The following is a 22,302-nucleotide window of genomic DNA, read 5'->3' as shown; positions in this document are numbered from 1 at the left end:
TCAGGTTTGATCGCTAGCCTGGGAACTTCTACATGTCATGGACGTGGCCAAAAAAAAAAAAAAGAGAGAGAGAGAGAACATAGCCATCTTCACTTTGTGTTAAAATGGCAGAAAGATGAATGAGAAAATGCATGGGAAGGAAGTAAGAAATTTATCTGAGAGATTCTGCTGTAGATATTTATATCAATTTAAGATAAAACATAGCTTTTTAACAGCAAAATCAGTATAGTCACCCAAATTACAGAATTAATCCGCAAGGGTTATTTTCATCATGCAAAGGGGCCAGTGAACTATAGTATACATTCTCATAATTTTCTGAAAGTTAGTTTATTTCAAAGATAAAAGTCTGGAAGCCAGTAAGAACTCAAACCAAAAGGATTAGTAGGTAAAGATTAAAATGCACTAAAATAGGAGATCATGCTAAAACATTGTGAGGTCCCTTCTGGGTTATTTTAATGTGTTTCTTCTTTCTTTCTTTGGCCACATCACGGCATACAGAAGTTCCTGGGCCAGGGACTAAACTCAAGCCACAGCAGTGACAATGCCAGATCCTTAACCTGCTGAGCCACCAGAGAACTCCTTTCTTATATTTCTTTCAACGAAAAAATAACAAAAGTAACACCAGGGTAAAAGAAAGAGGGTGCCAGGGTAGTGGTGGAGCTGATACTGTGGGAACACATACATGTGTGTTCTCCAAAAAGAAGAGCCAACTCTTTGAGAATAACAACCAAACCAATAACACGATCTTCACAAAAATTAAAAGCCTCCTTCAATGTTTGACTTGGAAGGGAAAAAGACAATACTTGTGATCTAATGACCCATATCTGATTCTCAAGAACATTAAGAATGAGTTAAAGATTTTGTCCAAAACTAGAATAAAATGTATCATGATTTTAAAAGAAATACTTAGGCTGGCAGTCATTTCTGATCACCAAACATATTACAATAACTTAAATGAAATAATAATTTTAATAAGTGAAATAATAATTTATTATTTTGTATTGTGGGCTGGATTATTTACGCTAGCCTGTCTATGAAAAATGATGTAAAATGCTGGTTAGAATATGGAAAACATTTTCCCAAAAGCACCTAAAAGTTGGCAAGAGAGTAAGAAATAACAGGCTAAAATCTAGGTGAGGGCGGAAACCCAAAGAGATAAGGGCAAAAAACTGTTCTGAACTTGAGCCATTGCTGAACCAAATAAACTTGAGCTTTATTTTTAATCACCTCAAAGAGTAAGAAGACAGAGAAGTCAAAGCCCAGGGCCACCCCAAGGTGGGCACATATATTCAAGGCCTCAAAATATTCATGTTATTAATTTGCCAAGGAAAATGGGCAGCTGACCAGGTACACACAAAAGAGAGATACCATGAAAAAAAACCAAGAGAAACAACAGAGCTGAAACAGACAAGCAGATACTTCAGATATTGGAGTCATCAGATATAGATCATAAAACAACTATATTAATGTGTTTAAAGAAGCAGAAGAAAAGTTTCAAATGAATGCATGTAATAGAAAGTTATTGTCCTAAACAATCTAGTAAATTTAGGAAAGAACCAAATAGAATTTAAAGAAATAAATAAATACAGTAACTGAAACTTAAAACTCAGTGGATGGGTTTAACAGATGACACAGGTAAAAGTAGTACACTGAAAAATCAGTCAGGTGAGTTCCCATTGTGGCACGGCATAAACGAATCCAACTAGGAACCATGAGATTGTGAATTCAATCCCTGGTCTCACTCAGTGGGTTAAGGATCCGGTGTTGCCGTGAGCTGTGGTTTAGGTCGCAGACGCAGCTCAGATCTGGCATTGCTGTGGCTCTGGCGTAGGCCAGCAACAACAGCTCTGATTAGACCCCTAGCCTGGGAACCCCCATATGCCTCAGGTGCTGCCCTATAAAGACAAAAGACAAACAAATTAAAAAAATTAAAAAATTAAAAATCAATCAGAACTTTGCCAGAACATAGCATCAAAAGACAAGGAAATGGAAAATACAGAACAGATTTGTGGTAATCTAAAACATGCCTAATCAAATTCTCACAAAGCAAGGAAAGACAGAAGGGGAAGAGACAATATTCGAGATAGAATGACCAATAATTTTCAAGAAGAGTTTAAAAAATATATACATATTCAAAAGTCCAATGTATCTCAAGTAGGATAAATAAAAATAACTCCACAACTAGACACATTACAGTAAAGCCAGAAACTTAAAGACAAAACGAAGTTTTAAAAGGAGTCAAAGAAAAAAGAAAGCTTGCTTTCGGAGTTCCACAGTTCGTGGCGCAGTGGTTAACGAATCCAACTAGGAACCATGAGGTTGTGGGTTCGATCCCTGGCCTTGCTCAGTGGGTTAAGGATCCAGTGTTGCCATGAGCTGTGGTGTAGGTTGCAGACGTGGCTCGGAACCTGCATTGCTGTGGCTGTGGCATAGGCCGGTGACTATAGCTCTGATTAGACCCCTTAGCCTGGGAACCTCCATATGCTGTGGGAAGCAGCCCTAGAAAAGGCAAAAAGACAAAAAAAGAAAAAAAGAAAGTTTGCTTTCAAAGAAAGCAACAGTTAGACTGACAGCTGAGCATCAACAGCAATAATAAAAGCCAAACGTCAATGGAATATCTTCAAGGAGTGCTATAGAAATAACCACTAACCTAGAATTCTATCCCCAGTCAAAATATCTTTCAAGAATGAAGATGAAATAGAGACATTTTCAGACACACAAAACACAGAGCCTGGCAGCAGCAGATCTTCACTAAAGAGAGTCCTCAAGGAAATACTTTAAACAAAGGAAAAGAATCCCAGGTCTGAGATGCAGGAAAGAAATTAAAGGCAAAGAAAGTGGTCAATCTGTCTCAGTCTAAATTATCATGGACTGAATGATAGCAGATCAAAAATTGATTGATGGAACTGAGATACATGATGACCTAATTTTTAAAAATAAACTATTTTTGAACTTCTGATATCCCACTCACCACCATGAATAACACCTCAAAACCTCCCAATCTGGCCTTTGGACAGCATTTATCCCAGACAGTCCTTCATTCTAACAAGAAGTGGCCCTAAGGGTCCAGGAGGAGAGAGGAGCTATGTGGTACTGTAGGAGGAAGGGCAGGGAAGATTACAAAGTGTCTTTACTTTAATTTTTTCCTCATAGTGCTGTTCTTTCTGTTTCAGGTGCACCTCCAGGTGCTGGGCTGAGACCTGAGCTTCCCGGTGCTTCTCCTCCAGCTCCTAGATGCAAAAGAGCAGATGGTCAGGTGCACAAGGGAGGGACAAAGGCAACACGTGTAAGACATTCACAGGAAACATGACTCTGGCACAGGCACCACAGGCGACTAGCCCTTAAGGCTCTTGGGAAAGAAACCACCCCAGAGCCTTGGCCCTGGGCTTTCCAAGTTCCAAGTATTCACACTCATGCACACACAGCTGGTGGGCTGGGATCAGAAATCTGTCAGTGTGACAGGCCAAACAAAGGCAGCTCTTCATTTCTGCCTAGAGAAAGAAGAGTAGCCAGGCAATGCAATTTGGAAATTCAGTACAGCACAAAGCCCTGGACAACTGTCATGAGCCTCAGGCCATTTCCACAGCTATGACAGCCTTAAATGAGGAAAGTAATTTCAATTCATTTTAAGTTTAAAGTTAATTTCTTCTCCTTTTCCTTTTTTTCTTTTTAGCGCCACATCTGCAGCATATGGAAGTTCCCAGGCTAAGGGTCAAATTGAAGTTGCAGCTGCCGGCCTATCCCCATAGCCACAGCAATGAGGGATCTAAGCCACATCTGCGACCTGCACCACAGCTCACGGCAAAGCCAGATCCTTAACCTACTGAGCGAGGCCAGGGATCAACCCACATTCTCATGGATACTAGCTGGGTTCTTAACCCACTGAGCCACCATGGGAACTCCTAAAATTAATATATTAAATGATAAATATTTTTTAATATTTTCCCCATGAACAAAATGATTGCTCAAGAACCCTAGCTAAGAAGGAAAACTAACATAACAATTCAAACACTTTGAGTTTTGAATGATTATTTTAACTGACTGGTGGTAAGATGGAGGATATGAATATCTGGAGATGTTCATATGATGTCATGTTTATAAGATATAAATCTAATGGGAACACAGCAAAACACAAAATTCACTAAAAATGACATAAATATGGATACATACATATGGAAGACAGAAAGAGAATTTGGAGTAATATAAATAGCTCAAAGGTAATGTTCTTTTCGTTCTCTTATTAAGATTTCTGCCTTTAAAACCAAATTGTAATTCACTTGAAAATTATACCAAATCATTTGCCAAAATGTTATAAAACTGATCTTATAAAAGGCACCGTTCACCTCGCGGAAACTGTCTCGAAGTGCAGATATCCGCATCTGTATTAATTCTTATGAATCTGGACCCATTAGTTAATTACTAATATCAAAATTCATTACTCCAAGTTTTCATCTCATCACACTGTCATGAAATTTTTCTTTGTGATGGAAGTGATTATGAGAATTTTGAAGAATGAGGAAATTATATAGGATATGTGCCTAAAATGGGGAAAAATACTTTGAGATTCACAGGCACATAAAATGCTACTGACTAAGCTTTTGAAATTCTCAAGTCTGCAAGCACTGACTTCGCTTTGGGGGCCGGTAAAGTATTCAATGCTAAGACCAGGTGCACAAGATCTAGTGCAGTCTAACAGATGTGATCTGGAAAAGTTGAATATAAACAGGATTTTAATTGATAAAAACATACTTAAGGCCTGGATGTACATTAAACGATCCCCGGCAATGAGTTCTCTTATCAAAGCAAAAGACTCTGTTACAATGAGAATCCAATTATCTGTTTTGAAAGTTCTTCTCCGAAAAGCAAATATTTTAATGCAAATGACATTTTGGGATCTGTTTCCAAGCATCATCATCACAGGATGGTATTAAGGATCCCTCTTTGCCCCCAGATATGTCACAGCCTAAGCAAAAGGTTCTTGAGCAAAAGGCACCTTCCAATAAATGCAGTCACAACCACAAAGGTGCTCGGAGAGAGGGGGCAAGATACAATCCTGGACAAATCGGCCTACTTTTTCCCTTTATGTGAGAAAGCAGTTGATAATCATCTTTTCTTTTCCGTCCTCCCAAGATAGCACAGGAATGGAAATCAATCGCAAAACAAGTCAAAACCTCAGATATCTGAAATTGACAACTTTAAGACCAAATTTCCGGTCTAAATATTCGAGTGGGAGTTCACAACATATGGAACAGAGAACTCTACGCTCCCATGTTTTAATTGCAAGTGAACCTTTGGAAGCAGACCTTCTAAAACCTTACTGCTAGGCAGTTTGGCATTTTTTGTTGTTGTTGTCATTTTTTAAAACGTTATCTTTTCTGTACATGTTGGATCAGACTCTCGAGTCCTGTGATGCAAACACTGCTCTTCGCTGCTCTCTTTCCAGCTCCTAGAACAGTGCCTGGCACATAGTAGAAGCTCATTAAATATTTGTTGAATGAATGAATGAACACATCACCATTAAACAGAGAAACACTTTGCAACCACAAGAGACTTAACCACGTCGTTTGCACCGAGCAAGTGGGGAGCGGTGGTGGGATTCTCGGCGGGGATTCGTTTTACTCACGGTAAAATTCACACACTTGACAATCGCCAAGAGAAACTTGGATGATGGAACAAGAGGACAGAAAAGACTAACAGTCACATTTGCCTTTGACTGCAGACGTAGGTATGAGGACTGTGTGTCAAAGCAAAACAAGTTAACCGATTTCTCTTTTCACCTGTTGGTTCAAGAGTATCCATATGCTTATCAATCTATACAAATGTAGAAATGTAAAGTTTTGAAGGGTTGAGGTGGTTTTTTTTTTTTTTTTTTTTTTTGGTATTAAGTATAGGCCTCTAAGCTGGGCACTATTAGGTTTGCATCGTTGCTGGTGACTCATTTTGCAGAAGTGATGCAGAGAGAGAGAGCAAGAGAGAGAGAGCAAGATAATGGGAGCTGGGAAGTGCCTCACTCACCACCTCGCCTCCTTCTGGTGGAGAGAGACTGCCGACTACCCCTGAGTCTCTCCTGGGGCTGAGGAAGGAAGGCGCTATGAGCCAGCTCCCCAAAGCGGTATCCAGTTCTTGGCTTTGGGAATGAAATCCTTTAGAGGGTCATTTGCCTTCCACCCTGGCAGGGGCAAAACTTCCCCACATCTGCAAGTACCACCCAACCTTCCTTGATGAGGTTACTTTGGTCATCAGAGCCAAAAACAGAAGCACTGTGATTACAAACCCAAAAAAATGTCCATCTGCTACATCTAAGGAAACTGAAAATAATAATAATAATAACCAACTGTAGCAGAGAAAGTGAGTGGGTGAACATGGATTGATGACAAATACTACTCTGAGAAAAACAACTCTGCGTGACTAATTCCTTTCCTCAGCAAAAGTAAGAAGCTAAGTGTCAGTCTTAGGGCCTGAATCCCTACCCCTTTTTTGAATGGGCATTTGCAAAGTTAAGCGGCTATACAGAACTCTGCTGATGGAAGTACCTAAATGTTCCCGTAAAAATGTATCGAAAATGACAGAGTGTGCGCGTTTGTATTTTAAAAAGTCAGGCAGACGCAAACAGAGCAAAAAAATTATACTGATGGATCTGTTACCAGTGCCAAAATGTCCAACCTTTGGTTCTTCGGGCTAGTCTCTGCTGTGATGTCCACTAAAACCACTTCCTCTTAATTCACCTGCTCGGCGAGGACCTCCCCTGTGACAGTGGTGGATGCTTTTTTTTTTGACCCCCTTCCCTCTGCCACCTCTAACCTGTTGTCTTTGAACTTGTCAACTGTGGTTCCTGCTCACCAGAATTTTATCAGCCATCTGCTGGATCTGTTGGGACTTTGTCTGGATGTCATCCTTCAGTCTGTTTTCTCTACGCTCCATGGTCTCTAGCCTCTTTACCTTGTTCTCCAGAGAATGGCGGCGTTCCTGCAGATCGTGAATCAATCAGAGAGTTTTAATGGGGTAACTGCTACGGGCACAGCGCCTGCACCGAGGGAAGGCACCCTCAGGAGGCGGAGGCTCGAGGCGGGAAGAGGCACCCAAAGCAATAGCGAGGAAAAGACGGTTCTATACTCCAAGTCGGGCTCGCTTGTGTAGGTTACAAGAGTGCATTCATTCATTCAAATATTTACCAAGCGCCTACTATCTGCAAAGTACCACACTAGGCATCACGGAAAATACAGAGAGGAAGCCGAGAATCCCTGCTCTTGGAAAAGGTAAGAGAAACACAAGTGAACATAATCTAGGTTAAGAGGGGGCAGAGCCGTGAAGCCAGCAGACACAGAGGGCAGTGGGAGGCTGAGGACAGGAAGGGCAGGTGACAGGAGGAGTCATAGGGAGGTGAGCTTGGGAGGGGTCGGGGAGGGCAGGAGAGGAGGGCGGGAGGCCTTTCAAACCACAGCAGGGGCATTACCAGCAACTGAGAGGTGGTCAAGACAGTTTAGGCCCCATGTGGAACACTGAGGGGCAACAGGGTAAGGTACATCGGGGGAGGAGCAGGGGAAAAGTGGAAAGAGGAGCACGTGGGGGTCAAATGGCTGAGAGGCTCAGGCTGGGGTGGGGGTCCCTAAGTATAGGGATGCCCTGGCAGGTTTGAGATGAGGAGCCTGCAGTTGAGGTCCACGAGTCTGACATGGTTTGAGCGAGGAGGAGGAGACCAGAAGCAGAAATCCAAGAAACTACTCCATGTGCTCAGCTTAGAGGAAGAGGCCTTAACTATGGGGAGGCCCTCAAAAGTGGCCAGCAGGGGATGAATGCGAGACAGCTTGAGTATATTCACAGGGCTGAGTGACTCGTGGAAGGGCACGGACCAAGGAGAAGCAGGTGACATAGAGGCTGCAGGCCTGGGGTGAGGAGATGAAGGACAGTGGCCCTGACTGGCATAAGGGGAAGATATTGAGTTCATTCTAGATCTGACACAACCATTTGGACACCCAGTCAAGATGTCAGGAGATTGTGGGTGAGTGCGGCCCCAAAGAGACATGGGCAGGTAGGTTCAATGCCAGCACGGTGACAGGGAGAAGCAGAAGGCCTGGGACAGGGGGATGGGTAAGTCAACTATGGCACATCCAGTCCATGGAACAGTCACCCAACCATCAGGGGGAGGCGGAGAGGAGTAAAGGCAAAACATCACTTTTTATTCTAGATGCTTCAGTGCTAAGTTTTTTTGGTTTTGTTTGGTTTTGTTTTTTTTGCAGTGAGAAGACACTCGTGTGTTTCCTGTATAATTATATAACTGTTTCAACAACAACAACAACAAAGAATTGGAGGGAGAGAAGAGGCCCCAAAATATCCATCTGGGAGTTATCCACATGCACAGGTCACAGCTGAAGCCTTGAAAATTAACACGTTATTAACACTGTGGGGGGAAAGGCAAGGAAAAACAAGGGGACAGACAGAAGAACAAGGAAACCTCAGGGATGGCGTCACAGTTCATCGAGATGAACAGGAATCCTTCCACAGCAGTGAGCAGGACGGAGGAAAACAAACAGGAAGGAAAGGTCTTTATCCAAAAAGCATCTTTCTACTCGGAGCTGCTGTGACAAATCTTTCTCCCCTTTGGGGAAAACGTTCCTGAGCCTCTCGGGTTTCAAAGGGATTTGCGGAAGGGAAGGCGGTTTGGTCAAACGCGAGCAGAGGGTGGTTCCGTAGTTTCTGCCCCTCGGCATCGCCACCAGGGTCTGTCCGCCGGGGCCAGAGGGCCCCTGCTCACCTCGGCTTCCACCAGCTTCTTTCTGATGCCTTCGGACGAGTCCTCGCGGTTATGCAGCTTCTCCAGCTCCCGCTCCGCCCGTTCCTTTGCCTGGCGGATGTTCTGCAGTAGCTCAGTGGCCTCGGTGCTGGCTTTCACGGCCTGAGGGAGAAGGATTGGGGGACAGCAGGCCAAGTTTATCCATGGAAAATGATGGGGACCGTCTCCCAGATAGAAAAAAATTGGGTCATGATGCATGGACAGATTATATCCATTTCCAAAATATATAAACATTCATTTTATTCTGTATTTTGTCTGTTCTAAGGTGCACTTACTTTTTCAACATCACTGAATTTGGAAAGCATCCTTCAATTAAAATTGACAGTGCTGGAGTTCCCGTGGTAGCTCAGTGGAAATGAACCCAACTAGTATCCACCAGGATGTGGGTTCAATCCTGGGCCTCGCTGAGTGGGTTAAGAATCCAGCATTACCGCAAGTTGCAGTGTGGGTTGCAGACGTGGCTCAGATCTGGTGTTGCTGTGGCTGGGGTGTAGGCCAGCAGCTGCAGCTCCAATTTAGCCCCTATCCTGGGTACTTCCATATGCCACAGGTGCAACCATTAAAAAAACAAACCAAAAAACCCCTGAGTTCTCTTGAGGGCAATGGGTTCAGGATCCAGTGCTATCCCTGGAGTGGCTTGGGTCACTGATATGGCTCAGGTACAATCCCTGGCCCAGGAACTTTCATACGCCATGGGCACAGCAAAAAAACAAAAAGCAAAAGACACCAAAAACCAAAAAACAGTGAACACTTTTTACGTTCATTTTTTTTTGTGTGTCTTAACTATACTGCAGCTTCTAGCATCACAAGAAAGATGTGAATGTAAGAAACCAACAACCTTACATTTGTTTGCTTTAAATTATATATATATATATACACACACACACACACACACACATATATATATATATATATATATATCTTCTTTGGCTGCACCTGCAGCATGCAGAAATTCCCAGGATAGGAATAGAACCTGTGCTACAGCTTCAACATGAGCCACAGCAGTGACAATGCTAGGTCCTTAACCTGCTGTGCCAGCAGGAAACTCTAGCAGATTTTGGTGGTTTTTGTTTTTTGGTTTTTTTTTTTTTTTTTGGTAAATATTAATTTAAAAAGTAAAAACTGCAAGGGAACCCCAACTTCAAGACCTGCACTGTCCAACATGGGAGCCATTCACCACCATATGTGCCCAGGGAGCAGCTTGAAATGTGGCTGGTGTGAGTGGGGAATTTTTAACTTTATTTAAGTTTATTCCTTTAAAAACAAGCAGTGAAATGTTTTCCTATCAAGACATGCTGCAACGCTATTTTGTAAATACTGAACTAATTATCATTCAGAGAATTTCACGTTTTTTGCCTTTTTTAATGTGGCTACTAGAAAACTTAAAATGACATCTGTGGCTGAGATGCGTGGGTTGGATCCCTCTTCTTTTGGAGAGCATAGCTCTAGATGAAGACATGAATCCTCACCTAAACTGCTAGCTGAAAGAGGGCAGTGGAGGCTTTCAGTAGTGAGCTCAACAACAGGAAAGAAGTGGACAGATGAATGGATACAGAAAATGTGGAATATACATGCAATGGAATATTATGCAGCCTCTGAAAAGGAAATCCTGTCACACCCTACAATGTGGATGAACCTCAAGCACATTATGCTAAGGCAGTCACAAAAGAACAAATACTCCCTGATTCTATCCACGAGAAGAATCTAAAGCAGTCAAAAACACAGAAACAAAGTAGATCAGCAGGGGCAGATCTATTACAAATAGGATGGATAAACAACAAGGTCCTACTGTATAGCACAGGAAATTCAAATCCTGTGATAGTTCATTGAAAAAGACACATGCACCCCTATGTTCCTCGCAGCACTATTCACAATAGCCAAGACATGGAAACAACCTAAATGTCCATTGACAGATTAATGGATTAAGAAGAGGTTGTATATATACAAAATGGAATACTACTCAGCCATAAAAAAGAACACAATAATGCCATTTGCAGCAACATGGATGGAACTAGAGACTCTCATACTAAGTGAAGTAAGTCAGAAAGAGAAAGACAAATACCATGATATCACTTATGCCTGGAATCTAATATATGGCACAAATGAACCTATCTACAGAAAAGAAACAAATTCATGGACATGGAGAACAGACTTGTGGTTACCGAAGGGGAGGGGGAAAGTGGGATGAACTGGAAGTTTGGGGTTAGTAGACGCAAACTATTGCATTCGGAGTGGATAAGCAATGAGATCCTACTGTATAGCATGGGGAATTGTAACTAATCACTTATGGTGGAACATGACAGAGGATAATCTGAGAAAAAGAGAGTGTGTGTGTATGTGTGTGTGTGTGTATGAATGACTGGGTCGCTTTGCTGTACAGCAGAAATTGACAGAACAATGTAAATTAACTATACCAGAAAAAATAAAACCCTAAAAATCCTGTGATAAACCATAATGGAAAGAATGTATGTAGAGCGTTCCCGTCATGGTGCAGCGGCAATGAATCTGACCAGGAACCATGAGGTTGCAGGTTTGATCCCTGGCCTCGCTCAGTGGGTTAAGGATCTGGCGTTGCCATGAGCTGTGGTGTAGGTCATAGACACAGCTCGGATCCTGCATTGCTGTGGCTGTGGTGTAGGCTGGCAGCGGTAGTTCCAATTTAACCCCTAGCCTGGGGTCACCCATATGCTGAGGGTGTGGCCCTAAAAAGCCAAAAAAAAAAAAAAACAATGTTATGTATATATGTATGCGTGTATGTGTGTGTGTGTATATGTATATATATGAAACACTTTGCTATACAGCAGAAATTAACACAACACTGTAACTCAACTATACCTGCATAAAGTAAATTTAAAAAAAAAAAGAAAGGCAGTTACCAAGGGCAGGGGTTGGGGAGAGGAATTAGTGTTTAGCACGTTTTGAGGGATGACCAAAGTTCCAGAGATCTGTCTACACAACAACATGAATATACCTGACACTAAGCAACAGGACACTCAAAATAGTGAAGACGGTAAATTCCATGTTAACAGTAATCTCATGTTTTTAATACCACAATTTTAAAAAGAATAAGGAGAAGGAAGAAGGAGCTCTACTAAACACATTAACAAACATTCTTTTTTTTTTTGTCTTTTTTTGGGGAGAGGGTACCTGTGGCATATGGAGGTTCCCAGGCTAGGGGTTGAATCGTAGCTATGGCTTCCAGCCTATGCCACAGTCACAGCAATGCAGCATCCGAGCCGCATCCGCGAGCTATACCACAGTTCACAGCAATGCCGGATCCTTAACCCACTTAGCAAGGCCAGGGATTGAACCTGAAACCTCATGGTTCCTGGTCAGATTTGTTTTCGCAGCGCCACGACGGGAACTCCCCATTCACAAACATTCTTGACATGAAAGGCATGTCTCAGAACCACACTCATTCTGGCCTTTTTTTTTTTTTTTTTGGCTGTGTCCCTGGCATATAAAAGTTCCCAGGCCAGGGATCAAACTCGAACAACACCTGTAGCCAGAGCCACAGCAGTGACAACACCGGATCCTTAACCTACTAAGCCACCAGAGATCTCCTCATTCTGGCCCTTTCTTTAGCGTTTCCCTGTTCACCTAAAGGAAGGGCCAGTAGCACAAACCCTGCAGGATGCTCTAAACCCACCCTACCCCACCCCACAACCACCTGAGGACTCCTGGCTCCTCCAGGCTCCCAATGCACAGGTTCTTAACTGAAAGCCTCCTGGGTCGTGACCAACACAGGCTTCTCCTGTGCAAAGTGAAGCCAGCCTCGTGGGTTCTGTCATATCACGATTAGAACTTTGACTAGAGAGGCTCACACAGCTCTCTCTCTCTCTTTTTTTTTTTTTTTTTTTAAACAAACACCACTGAGACATCTCAGAAGGAGAAAGCATATTCAGAACGCTGATGTTTTCAGGTAATAGCTCACTCCCCTTCATTTTCCTCGGTGCTGGGGGACTAATTCTGTTTCTCTGATCTTTCAAGCTCCAGGACAAGGCAAGGTAAAGTATTTGGAAATGGGAGGTAAAGTCCCGCACCATCACTTCCCCCCATCACCATCCCACCCCCGTGCCGCAAAAACCACCCTCGGGCTTACCTTTTCCAGCTTCTCTTGGAGCTCTTGAATTTTTAGCTGCTGCTCTGCATTGATCTATAATTAAAATCCCAGAAAATAAAGCAAAAGGCAAATTGGCATTAAGGTCTTGCTGTATTAACTGCAGTGCTATTTTCTTGAGGTTTCTGTGGCATCTTTTTGTTTTGTTTCCCAGTACCTACTGAAGGAGAGGAAGAACAGTAGCCTATCAGAGAAGTCTCTCACTGTCTCACTGACCTGGGCAAATCTCCACGTGGACTGTTTCTCTAGAACCAGCAACACATATACAGAGGGCAGAAAGTTACCCACCTAATACCTTTGAACAATAACAATTTCCACATGTGTTTTACTAAGTATCTGGATTTATGTATTACTGTGAGCAGGCATGACTGAAAAAATAAGGTGTTCTTTTATTACTTTTAGAACCATAGCTGAAGCTAAGGTGGTCATTTAGAGATTGACCATCAACAGAGTGTTCTCTCTGTATTGCAAGAATATTCTTCACCCAACGAGAGGACCATTTAAGGGACTGTCTACCAAAAATCATGATACCAATCATAGAAAATACCTTTTCCAGTTTGGAATATTCTCCCACTTCAGGCTTCCCTTGATCTTTAGCCTGTAATTTAAAAGATACAACATTATTTGGAAAATTTCCAGAACCTCCAAATCTTTTGAGACAGCACTAGCGGCTGTACTTTCTGTGGGCAAAATAATGAGGATGATGATCAAACTTATCTTCTCTAACCAAGACCAGGAGCCTGGCAGGGCCCCCCATTATCTCCCAAATATATATTCATGAAGTTAGTGTTTCCTTTACTACTGCTAAGATTATCCATGATTCTACCTCCAAAACCCCCTCCCAACGGGGGCTGGCTACCTTCATCAGTTTATGCTGGCATTCCGTTGCTTTGCGCTTGAACTCTTCAGCCGCCAGCCGGGACTCTCTCAGCTCCGATTCGTAGAGATCACTCCGTCTTCTTGCAGAAACGAGGTCCTCTTCCAACTGATTCATCATCAACCTCATTTCTTCCACTTGAGCCTGGTACTCCTGAAGAGTAGCCAACGGGAGGAAGGGTGACCCTTAGAACTCCAGAAAGGGAAGACGGGAAGGGAAGATGGAAAAACATGGACCACAGAGGGAAGACACATGGGAGAGAGATGGGCAGAGACTAGACCTAGAGAAAAGGCAAGTGGAAAGATGGGGATACGGGAGAGGTGTGTGGAGGACAAGGAGGGGAGAAAAGACTATTCAATCTTTACACTGTTTTCATGTAGATCATACCTCACTAGCAACACCACCTGGAACACAGGTGCCTAGGTACAGCAAGACCCTCTGGGAGAATAATGCTGGACAAGAAGCACAGAACCGTAAGGCCTTTCTAACACAAGAGAGCTGGAAGGGATGTACTTTCAACAACCCGGATAAACTGCTTACACATAGCTTTCCTCCAAGGGTAATCATTTATATGGATTTGTCCTTTAGAAGTCATGTGCGCCTAACACAATTAGATATGGTACTAGTTTTAAAATTAACCTTTCAGACGGCACAAGGGGGTAATTGGAAAGCTCAGTGGAGAGACTCTTGGAAGGTGAAACTCATCATGTCAGTTTCTCACCATTAATTTTTCTGGGCCCCAAAGTGAATGATGAACTTAATGTTGCTCTTGAGATGCAAGTCACCCTGAAATTTGGAAGAGTCAGAAAACACTGTCTCTGGTCAAAACAACTTGTGAGAAAGACTCCAAAGGAAGAATTAGCTTGTTTCCTTGAGCAAAGCCTTTAAAGTGATCCAATACAGCCCAACTTTTTCCAAAGTAAATTTCTAAAATATTTGCAATGAGGTGTTCCAAAAGTGTATTTACCAGAGGAAATGGGCAAGGGTTCTGAGAACTTTGGGGCCAAGTATGAAAATATTCTGTTAGCAAAAGTAGAGCTTATGCATATGGAGGATTATGAATAAGCAAAGTGTAACCAATCCAAGCTGGTGGGGATGGGTGGCGGATATAAAAGGAAAAGAATAAAGAGCTGAATCAAGACAGTCTCTGAACGTCACAACATACATTGAACATCTTTAACATCTGTTCTCCTAGGAAATGACTAAAGAGGGACCAACTGAGCAAGGAGATGTGTTTAACCAATAAAAAGTCTTTTTTTTTTTTGTATTTTTAGGGCCACACCCGAGGCACATGGAGGTTCCCAGGCTAGGGGTCTAATCGGAGCTGTAGCCACCGGTCTACGCCACAGACACACGGGATCCCGAGCCTCGTGTGCGACCTACACCACAGCTCACGGCAATGCCGGATCCTTAACCCACTGAGCAAAGCCAGGGATAGAACCGGCAACCTCAAGGTTTCTAGTTGGATTTGTTTCCACTGTGCCACAATGGGAATTCTTTTTTTTTTTTTTTTTTTAAGTAATAGAGTGTAAAGTAAGCCTTTCGTGCCATGGTAACAGGCAATCCCCCACCCCCACCCCATGCACATTAAAGGGGAAGTGATGTTCATTTGAAAATGGATAGTTTTCATGGAAGCACATCTCACTCTGTATCACTGGTAGAGAGAAAGGGAGAAAAAATGACCACAGAAGACAGCATGGTCTCATTCCACTCCCTCCTGCCCCAAAGCACGCAGGGGTCCCTTGGTATCCACAGGGGATTGGTTCCAGGACCAAATTCATCCTGCAGTTGGTGGAATCCACGGATTCACAACCCGTGGATACAGACGGAGAGCCAGCTATCTTGTTATTGAAGGTCAATCCTACAAGTCACGGGGCACCAGGTTTTTCAGGATGATGCGCACTAAGTGGGTGGCGCTGGATTATATAGCCAAAGGTCTTTAGAACCTACTCAACAATTATCTGAGCTCACAGAGTGGAACATGAGCTGATTATCTGAATTGGTATATCCTTTACCTGGGGTTTTTCTAGACCCCTCGGTCAGGGTTGTATTATGACTTATTATGACTTTCATGATTCTGGGTGTTGCGCCTTCCTGAGCCCCTTCCTCCATAAAAATAATAATAATAATAATAATGATAACATATATATATTTACACATTAAAAATTGTTTTACAACAGCACTCATAAAAAGATAGAAACACTATGTAGAAAGACAGTTTCCTTTACCTAAAAGCTCCATTTCTTGTCTTCTGATTTTATAGTTTAAAAAAAAATCCCAAGTACCATGGGCACCCCCCCTCCCCCGCACAAACACCAAACTGTGGAGGAAGCAAAGAGGTGGGAGGAAATCTTGGTCGTCTTTAATCCTCGAGCTCCCTCTTCTGACTTTAACTTGTGTTGGTGAGAAGGGGATGTAATTTTTGTATTTTGTCAAGAGCACCCAGGAAGAGGAAGCAGAGAATCAGGTGACATCTCCGACAGCAATATGAACTCCGGGGGTGGGGGGGGCACCCCGCCTGCTGTGAGCATCAAAGAGAATTCTACCTCATTTGTTGACCCCTGTTACTATGCTGAATAATTTGAGGAAATCCTATATATCCAAGAGCTCAAATCCCTGCTTCAGGAAGAATCTGAGAGAAGGTAATCACATCTGTTTCTAAGGATGGCTAAGAAGGAGCTGTTCCCATCTCAGTGGGAGCGACCTGTGGATTAGAGCTGACTAGGATCAGAATGGGAAACCGTGAACAGCTCTTCAGTCACACCCCAAGTCATGCTTCCAAAAGCAGCTTCAAGATTTTCTGGGAAGGAGGTATCAGACATGGTGCTGTTCAGTCAGAAATCCTGAATCAAAGACGTCTTCTGTGTTACCCCAATGTCTATTTCCCATCCTGGGGGGCGCGTAGGGGAGGGGAATCGGCCACTGCTACCAAGGGCTCAGGAATCAAGCCATCCTGTGAATCTCTTAGGTATTTATCTTAAACCAAATCCAAACATACCATGTGGGGTTAGCAAAGTAGAAGCAAAATGTTTAAAATAAATCAAGAAATATCAGTCCAGAAATTTGCTTTGAGGAAGAGTGGAGGAATGAATGGCAAAACTGGGAGGAACTGAGGGGCTACAAAAACCACAATAAGAGTTTGCTGCAAGTATTAAATGCTTTTTCCTGGACTTCGAACATTCTGCTCTCATCAGACCTACCGAGAGTCGCTTCAATAAACGCTTCTTCCAATGAGAAATAAAATTTCTGAAACAGAGAAATTTTCTACCCCCCCCCCCAATGGAACTTGGAGTGGTCACTAAATCTGAAACTCCACAAGGATGCCAACTGTGGGATGAATCATAAAGGACATTTCTTTGAACTCAACCACCAGCAAATACCTTTTCAAAATGTTCTGATAATTCTGTTTCTATGGAATTTCATGGACACCAGCTGCTCCCTCTGGTGGCCAAGCAGAGCTTTCATTTCCCCAGCATGTCACCAAACGCCAATTTCCAAACACACTCAACTAATGGGAGAGAAAGAATCCTACTTCTTGAAACTTTTAGGTTGAACAACTGTGTTGATAAAAGGGGCAATGAGTCAACTGTCAAAAAAGATTTTTCAAATGGTAGGTGTGACCTCCAAAAATCTCTAAGTTAGCATGATTGTCCAGAAACCTGACAACTGGATTGCACCATTTCCTAAACACGTTTATTTAGGACATTTTGATCGAGCCCGAGGATACTAATCAATGATTTTTAAAAATATTAAGGCAATAATGAGATTATGTCAACAAAACATCCAAAACAACCATTCTCTTCTTTAAAGAATAACTAACGAATCAAATTATTTGCTGCAGTTTCTTGCATCAGCACCACCCAGATGGCTAAGTTTGGTGCTACTCAGAGATAAAAATGTTCATTTCCATCACTGTTTCCATTAGATTTTCTGAAGTGAATGAGAGTTGCCTGGCAGCTGCTAATTCAGCTCTCCAATTGCTCATTGCATTCTCTTCATTAAAGTTCTATTTACAGTTTCTTCAAAGTACAAAAAAAAAAAAAAAAAAATCCAGGCTAAAAAGGAAACAATGAATCGAAATAAAAATGAACCATCTAGAAAGAAAACCCTTTTAGAAAGAGGATTTTTAAAAAAAGAGAGAGAGTAGGCTTTTTAAAGGTCCGGATTCTCTTTTCAGAACATGCAGGGGACAGCTTTCTGTTAGTCAGATTTGCCATGTTAATTCTGACTGAGCCTTAACTGCTCAGACCCTTCTCCTAGAATATTCCTTTAGAGAATTAAAACCATGAATTATCCTGGCATCTCCCAAAAACTTCAAGTGCATCTGAAAAGCTATGAAAACATTAAAATTGTTTTATTTACTTTTTCTTTTTAGGGCTACACTTGCAGCATATGAAAGTTCCCAGGCTAGGGGTCAAATCGGAGCTGCAGCTGCCAGCCTACACCACAGCCACAGCAACATGGAATCCAAGCTGTGTCTGTGACCTACACCACAGTTCACGGCAACACTGGATCCTTAACTCACTGAGTGAGGCCAGGGATCAAACCCACATCCTCATGGATACTAGTCAGGTTCGTTACTGCTGAGCCACGATGGGAACTCCCTAATATTGTTTTTTTAAATGGTCTGAAGCAGAGGTTGGCAAATCGTGGAAAGCCAGAGAAGAAGCAATTTCCACCTTGCAGGTCCTACGGTCTCTGTCATATGTACTTACCTCTGCCATTGCAGCATGACAAGCAACCAACGACAAGACCTAAATGAATGGCATGGCTGTGTTCTACTAAAATTTTATTTATAAACACTGAAAATCAAATTCTATGTAACTTCTCACACATCATGAAATCTTCTTTTGCATTTCCCCCCAACCATTTAAATATGCAAAAACCATTCTGAGCTTGTGGCCACAGAAAACAGGTGGCTGGCCCCCACAGGCTGCAGTGTGCCCACCCTGGCCCTAAACCCACACCTGAAATTGAAAAGAGTTGTCGTTATAAGGTGCAGGCTTCAAAAGGAGCTAGAACAAGGACTCTGCCATTTATATAAATCATGGGGAATCTAAAAGTTCCAAATGACCTACATACCTCTCTCTCGCACTCTCTCTCCTCACCATCCCCCTCTCTCCATCCCTCAAATATACCTCTCCTAAAACGAGAGGTCCGAGCTGGTTCCCTGCTCCTGGGCAGGGAGTCCTACCTGCTCTTTGATTTCTTGGAGCTTCCGGCTCTGCTCTCTGATATCGTGGAGAAGCTGCAGTGCTTTGTCGTCCTCCTGGGACACCTCCATCCGAGCTTGCTCCAAACTTCGCTTTAAGCTCTGTGGAAAGCAAAAATTTTAATAGGAATGCCCTGTGGACCCTGCTCTGTCTGAAAAGATTCGTTAAGGGAGCCACAAGCCGTTTCGAAGACACCAAGGCAGTTTCGGGTGACGGACCAAAGTCGACAACTTCCGGTGGGTCGAAGATGCCGGTTTTCTTCCTGTAAAACCCCCCCATTGGGTTCAAGAAACATCATCTCAAACCTTGTGACCTTACGGATCCAGCCTGAAACTGCATCCACCTGTTTCCTAACTACCCGAACAGATACTTACTTGTATGTTCAGGACTAAAACTAGTTAAGATCCCTTATCCATTAAACCACCCTTGTGGTGGCTACAACATCTTTTCTGGAATATCAGTTATTTGAGAACTGTCAAGTATACATGCCCCTTTCAAAGGAGCAATGACTTCATTCTCTGCCCTGCTATCACTTAAGACTCCAAACCATCTATTTCCACCTCCTGGCTTAAGTTTCCTGGACACCTTTCATCCATAAGGTTCCCTCAACGCTTCAGTGGCACTGAAATCTATATCTGAAATACATAGCTGAATAACTTCACCCACCACTGAAAGGCAGCCAAATCTGGAATGGAAACATAGCAGTTATTCTTAATCAGCCACGTTCTATAGATCTCCTCTCCTTTGTGAAGGAAAAAAAAAAAAAACCTTGAAAAATGTGTGATTCAACTTCTTAAGACTGCTTAAGTGGGTACATTAAAAAACACCTGAATGAAAGTTTTGAACAAGACAATGGAGAAGACAGTCTACTCTTGTGAGAGAAAAAAAACAAAAAAACAAAAACGGCACACAGTAAATAATGACAGGGGGTCTGGGTTTCCACGGCTGAGTTTTCTTGTTGCTACGCTAGCTCTAGGCAGTGGAAAATTGATTTGGGGCTGATTCAAAAGACATTTTCTTGCGCTTATCAGGGAGCTGGGTTCTGGAGGCTGAATGTGTTGGATACGATGGAGACCAGAGAGGTTGGGATGGGAGAGGCTGGGAGCCCTTTGAGACTCTCTGCCCAGCCCCAGGCTCTGCAGCCTACCTGGGGCCCACTCTCATTCCTGGGCCCTGTGGCCAGGCTCACACTACTCTGCCAATCACAGACCGTGCCTCCGCTTGCTCCCTGTATGCTCTTGCCCTAGCTGTGACGTGCCTCATGACGCTGTCATGGAACAGGATGAGACACACACGACAGGAAGTGCCACCTCCGAGGGAAGGGGACTTGGGGAAGGCTCACACTGCATTCTGTGATGTAGGTAGCAAGGTCCTGCTCCAGGAGGGATCTCTGAGTCTCAGAGGCCTTCAGCTCCACCTCCTTCTGACTAAGCACAGCCTCCACCTCTGACACTCTCCGATGTAACCGGGTCATTTCCTGCTCCATCTGAAATAAACACATCGACACGTTAAAAAGGCCCGGGGTGGGGGTGGGGAGGGGGGTGTTTCTTTAGGAGCAGTCAAATCTCAGGAGGCCTCCGAGACCATCTGGTGGCCCGGGCTGGCACTAAGTCGCCACAGGTTGGGGTGGAAATACCATGGTTTCTTCGCCCGGGAGCACACAGGTCTTCTTAAGGACAGTCACCAATGCTAAGTCACTCCTCTCATACAAGGCTGGGTTCACACTCGATCACTTCTCTAACCCAGTGAGCAAGGAAGCCACCATCATCTTTTTTTTTTTTTCACCTGTTTGCTTTTTTTGTTTGTTTTTTTGGTTGGGTTGGGTTTTTTTTTTTTTTTTTTTTTGCAGACGTCACTTTAATTTTATCCCAAATCCATCTTGATCCCCCCCATCTCCTTGCAAAGAGCTAGCAGACAAATCCAGGACAGGGCAAGGAGATAAAGTATTCGTCTGCACTCTTAGGAGTCCCAGGCAAGTAGTGGCTCTTGGGAGCTTCCAGAGAGCTGCCCCTGGGCAGGAACAGTGAGCGTTAAGAGACGTTGAGCATAATCAACACAGTGGCCGCAGAGACATAAGCAGGAGTTTTTAAAGGACTAGGAAGAGAGACTTCACATCACTCAGAGCAGGTGGGCTGCATCTGGGCCACAGGTGAGGACCAGTGCCACCTGCCGGAAGACGCAGACGTCTGACTGGGTCATGCTGAGGAACGGGCCGTTTTACATCCAGGGCCTCCTCTGGTTAAGATTTAAAGGATTTACGGCAGCATCAAGGCCCGAATTCATCTCCCTCTGAGCTGCCGGAGGAGGCGCGACTTCGGCGAGGGAAGGTTCAGGTGGCTGGACGCCAGCAGCGGCCCCGGGTGGATCCCTTGGCATATATTGACGGGAGGATCCTGCAGCAAGGAAGGATGCCGGCTGTGGAAATAAATACCTTGTGACACTTGTCCTGGGAGTCTTGCAGCTCTTTGCTTTTGATGAGAAGTTTCTTTTCCATGGAGCTAGTCTTGGCAGGGGAGTCCAGACTTGACACAACAGACCTGGAAGGGAGAAAACCAATGTCAGGGTGACCGATGGGCATGCCCGAAAAGCTGCATTCGGAAATGGCGGCAGAGACCACGGACCTGCTGAAGTCCCTGGCCGTCAACAGAGCTGGACCCAGCAGCTCCTAAAGACATAAAGGCCACAAGGCAGAGGCAGAGAGGACCAAGAACTGTGGGAGCGGGTTGACCAGGGCACTGATTCAGCCCTCTGAGCTTCAGTTTCCATTTCTAAGGATAGAAGGATAATCTAGGGGCCCATGAGGACAGGAGTGCATAAGCATTAAACACAGGGCATGGTGCCTAAGAGGCTTTGTTCACTTACTCAATGGATGTGTACGTGTGCCTACTCTGTTCCAGAAACTGTTCCAGGCACTGGAACACTGGTGGTCCAGAGAGATGTGGTCCCTGCCCTCCTGGAGCTGACATTCACAGATACACAGAATGCAACAGGCAGACACATAAACTAACAGGTTACAGACGATGCCAAAGAAGGAAAGCAAGCGACCTGCTGAAGGAAGATGGAACAGGGTCTGCTTCCAGCTCAGGCAATGGGGGAGGGCGTCTCTGAGTGGTGCCAGCTGAGCTGTCACCTGAAGGATGAGCAGGTGCTGGCCCTCCAAAGTTCTGAAAAGAAACCAGCTCCAGGGAGGGGGAAATAAGGGATACCTGTCCTGATGCAGGACGGCACTAACAGAGCAAGTGCCCAGCCGCTGTTACTAGTTAACGAGACTGACCAAAATGTTGTTTATTCCATCCCCGAG

General features: G+C 43.7%; 1 protein-coding gene across 15 annotated transcripts in view; it reads right to left on the bottom strand.

The window, feature by feature from the left end:
• The window catches only part of CIT (citron rho-interacting serine/threonine kinase), a 186,158-nt gene that overhangs the window by 77,551 nt on the left and 86,305 nt on the right, over nt 1–22,302 (bottom strand). For 11 of the 15 annotated variants that reach the window (XM_021073540.1, XM_021073541.1, XM_021073543.1 and 8 more), the window contains 9 exons: nt 21,433–21,538; nt 20,344–20,487; nt 18,983–19,102; nt 13,771–13,941; nt 13,459–13,509; nt 12,894–12,947; nt 8,753–8,893; nt 6,841–6,966; nt 3,135–3,230 (listed from right to left, as the gene is read on the bottom strand). In XM_021073540.1, coding sequence (XP_020929199.1) covers nt 3,135–3,230; nt 6,841–6,966; nt 8,753–8,893; nt 12,894–12,947; nt 13,459–13,509; nt 13,771–13,941; nt 18,983–19,102; nt 20,344–20,487; nt 21,433–21,538 — 1,009 coding nt within the window. The remainder of the gene's footprint in view (nt 1–3,134; nt 3,231–6,840; nt 6,967–8,752; nt 8,894–12,893; nt 12,948–13,458; nt 13,510–13,770; nt 13,942–18,982; nt 19,103–20,343; nt 20,488–21,432; nt 21,539–22,302) is intronic. The other 4 variants (XM_021073551.1, XM_021073552.1, XM_021073553.1 and 1 more) reach the window with 1 other exon arrangement.

The sequence above is a fragment of the Sus scrofa genome, chromosome 14, assembly GCF_000003025.6.
Source record: "Sus scrofa isolate TJ Tabasco breed Duroc chromosome 14, Sscrofa11.1, whole genome shotgun sequence".
NCBI lineage: Eukaryota > Metazoa > Chordata > Mammalia > Artiodactyla > Suidae > Sus > Sus scrofa.
This window is presented reverse-complemented; position numbering and strand designations above follow the sequence as displayed.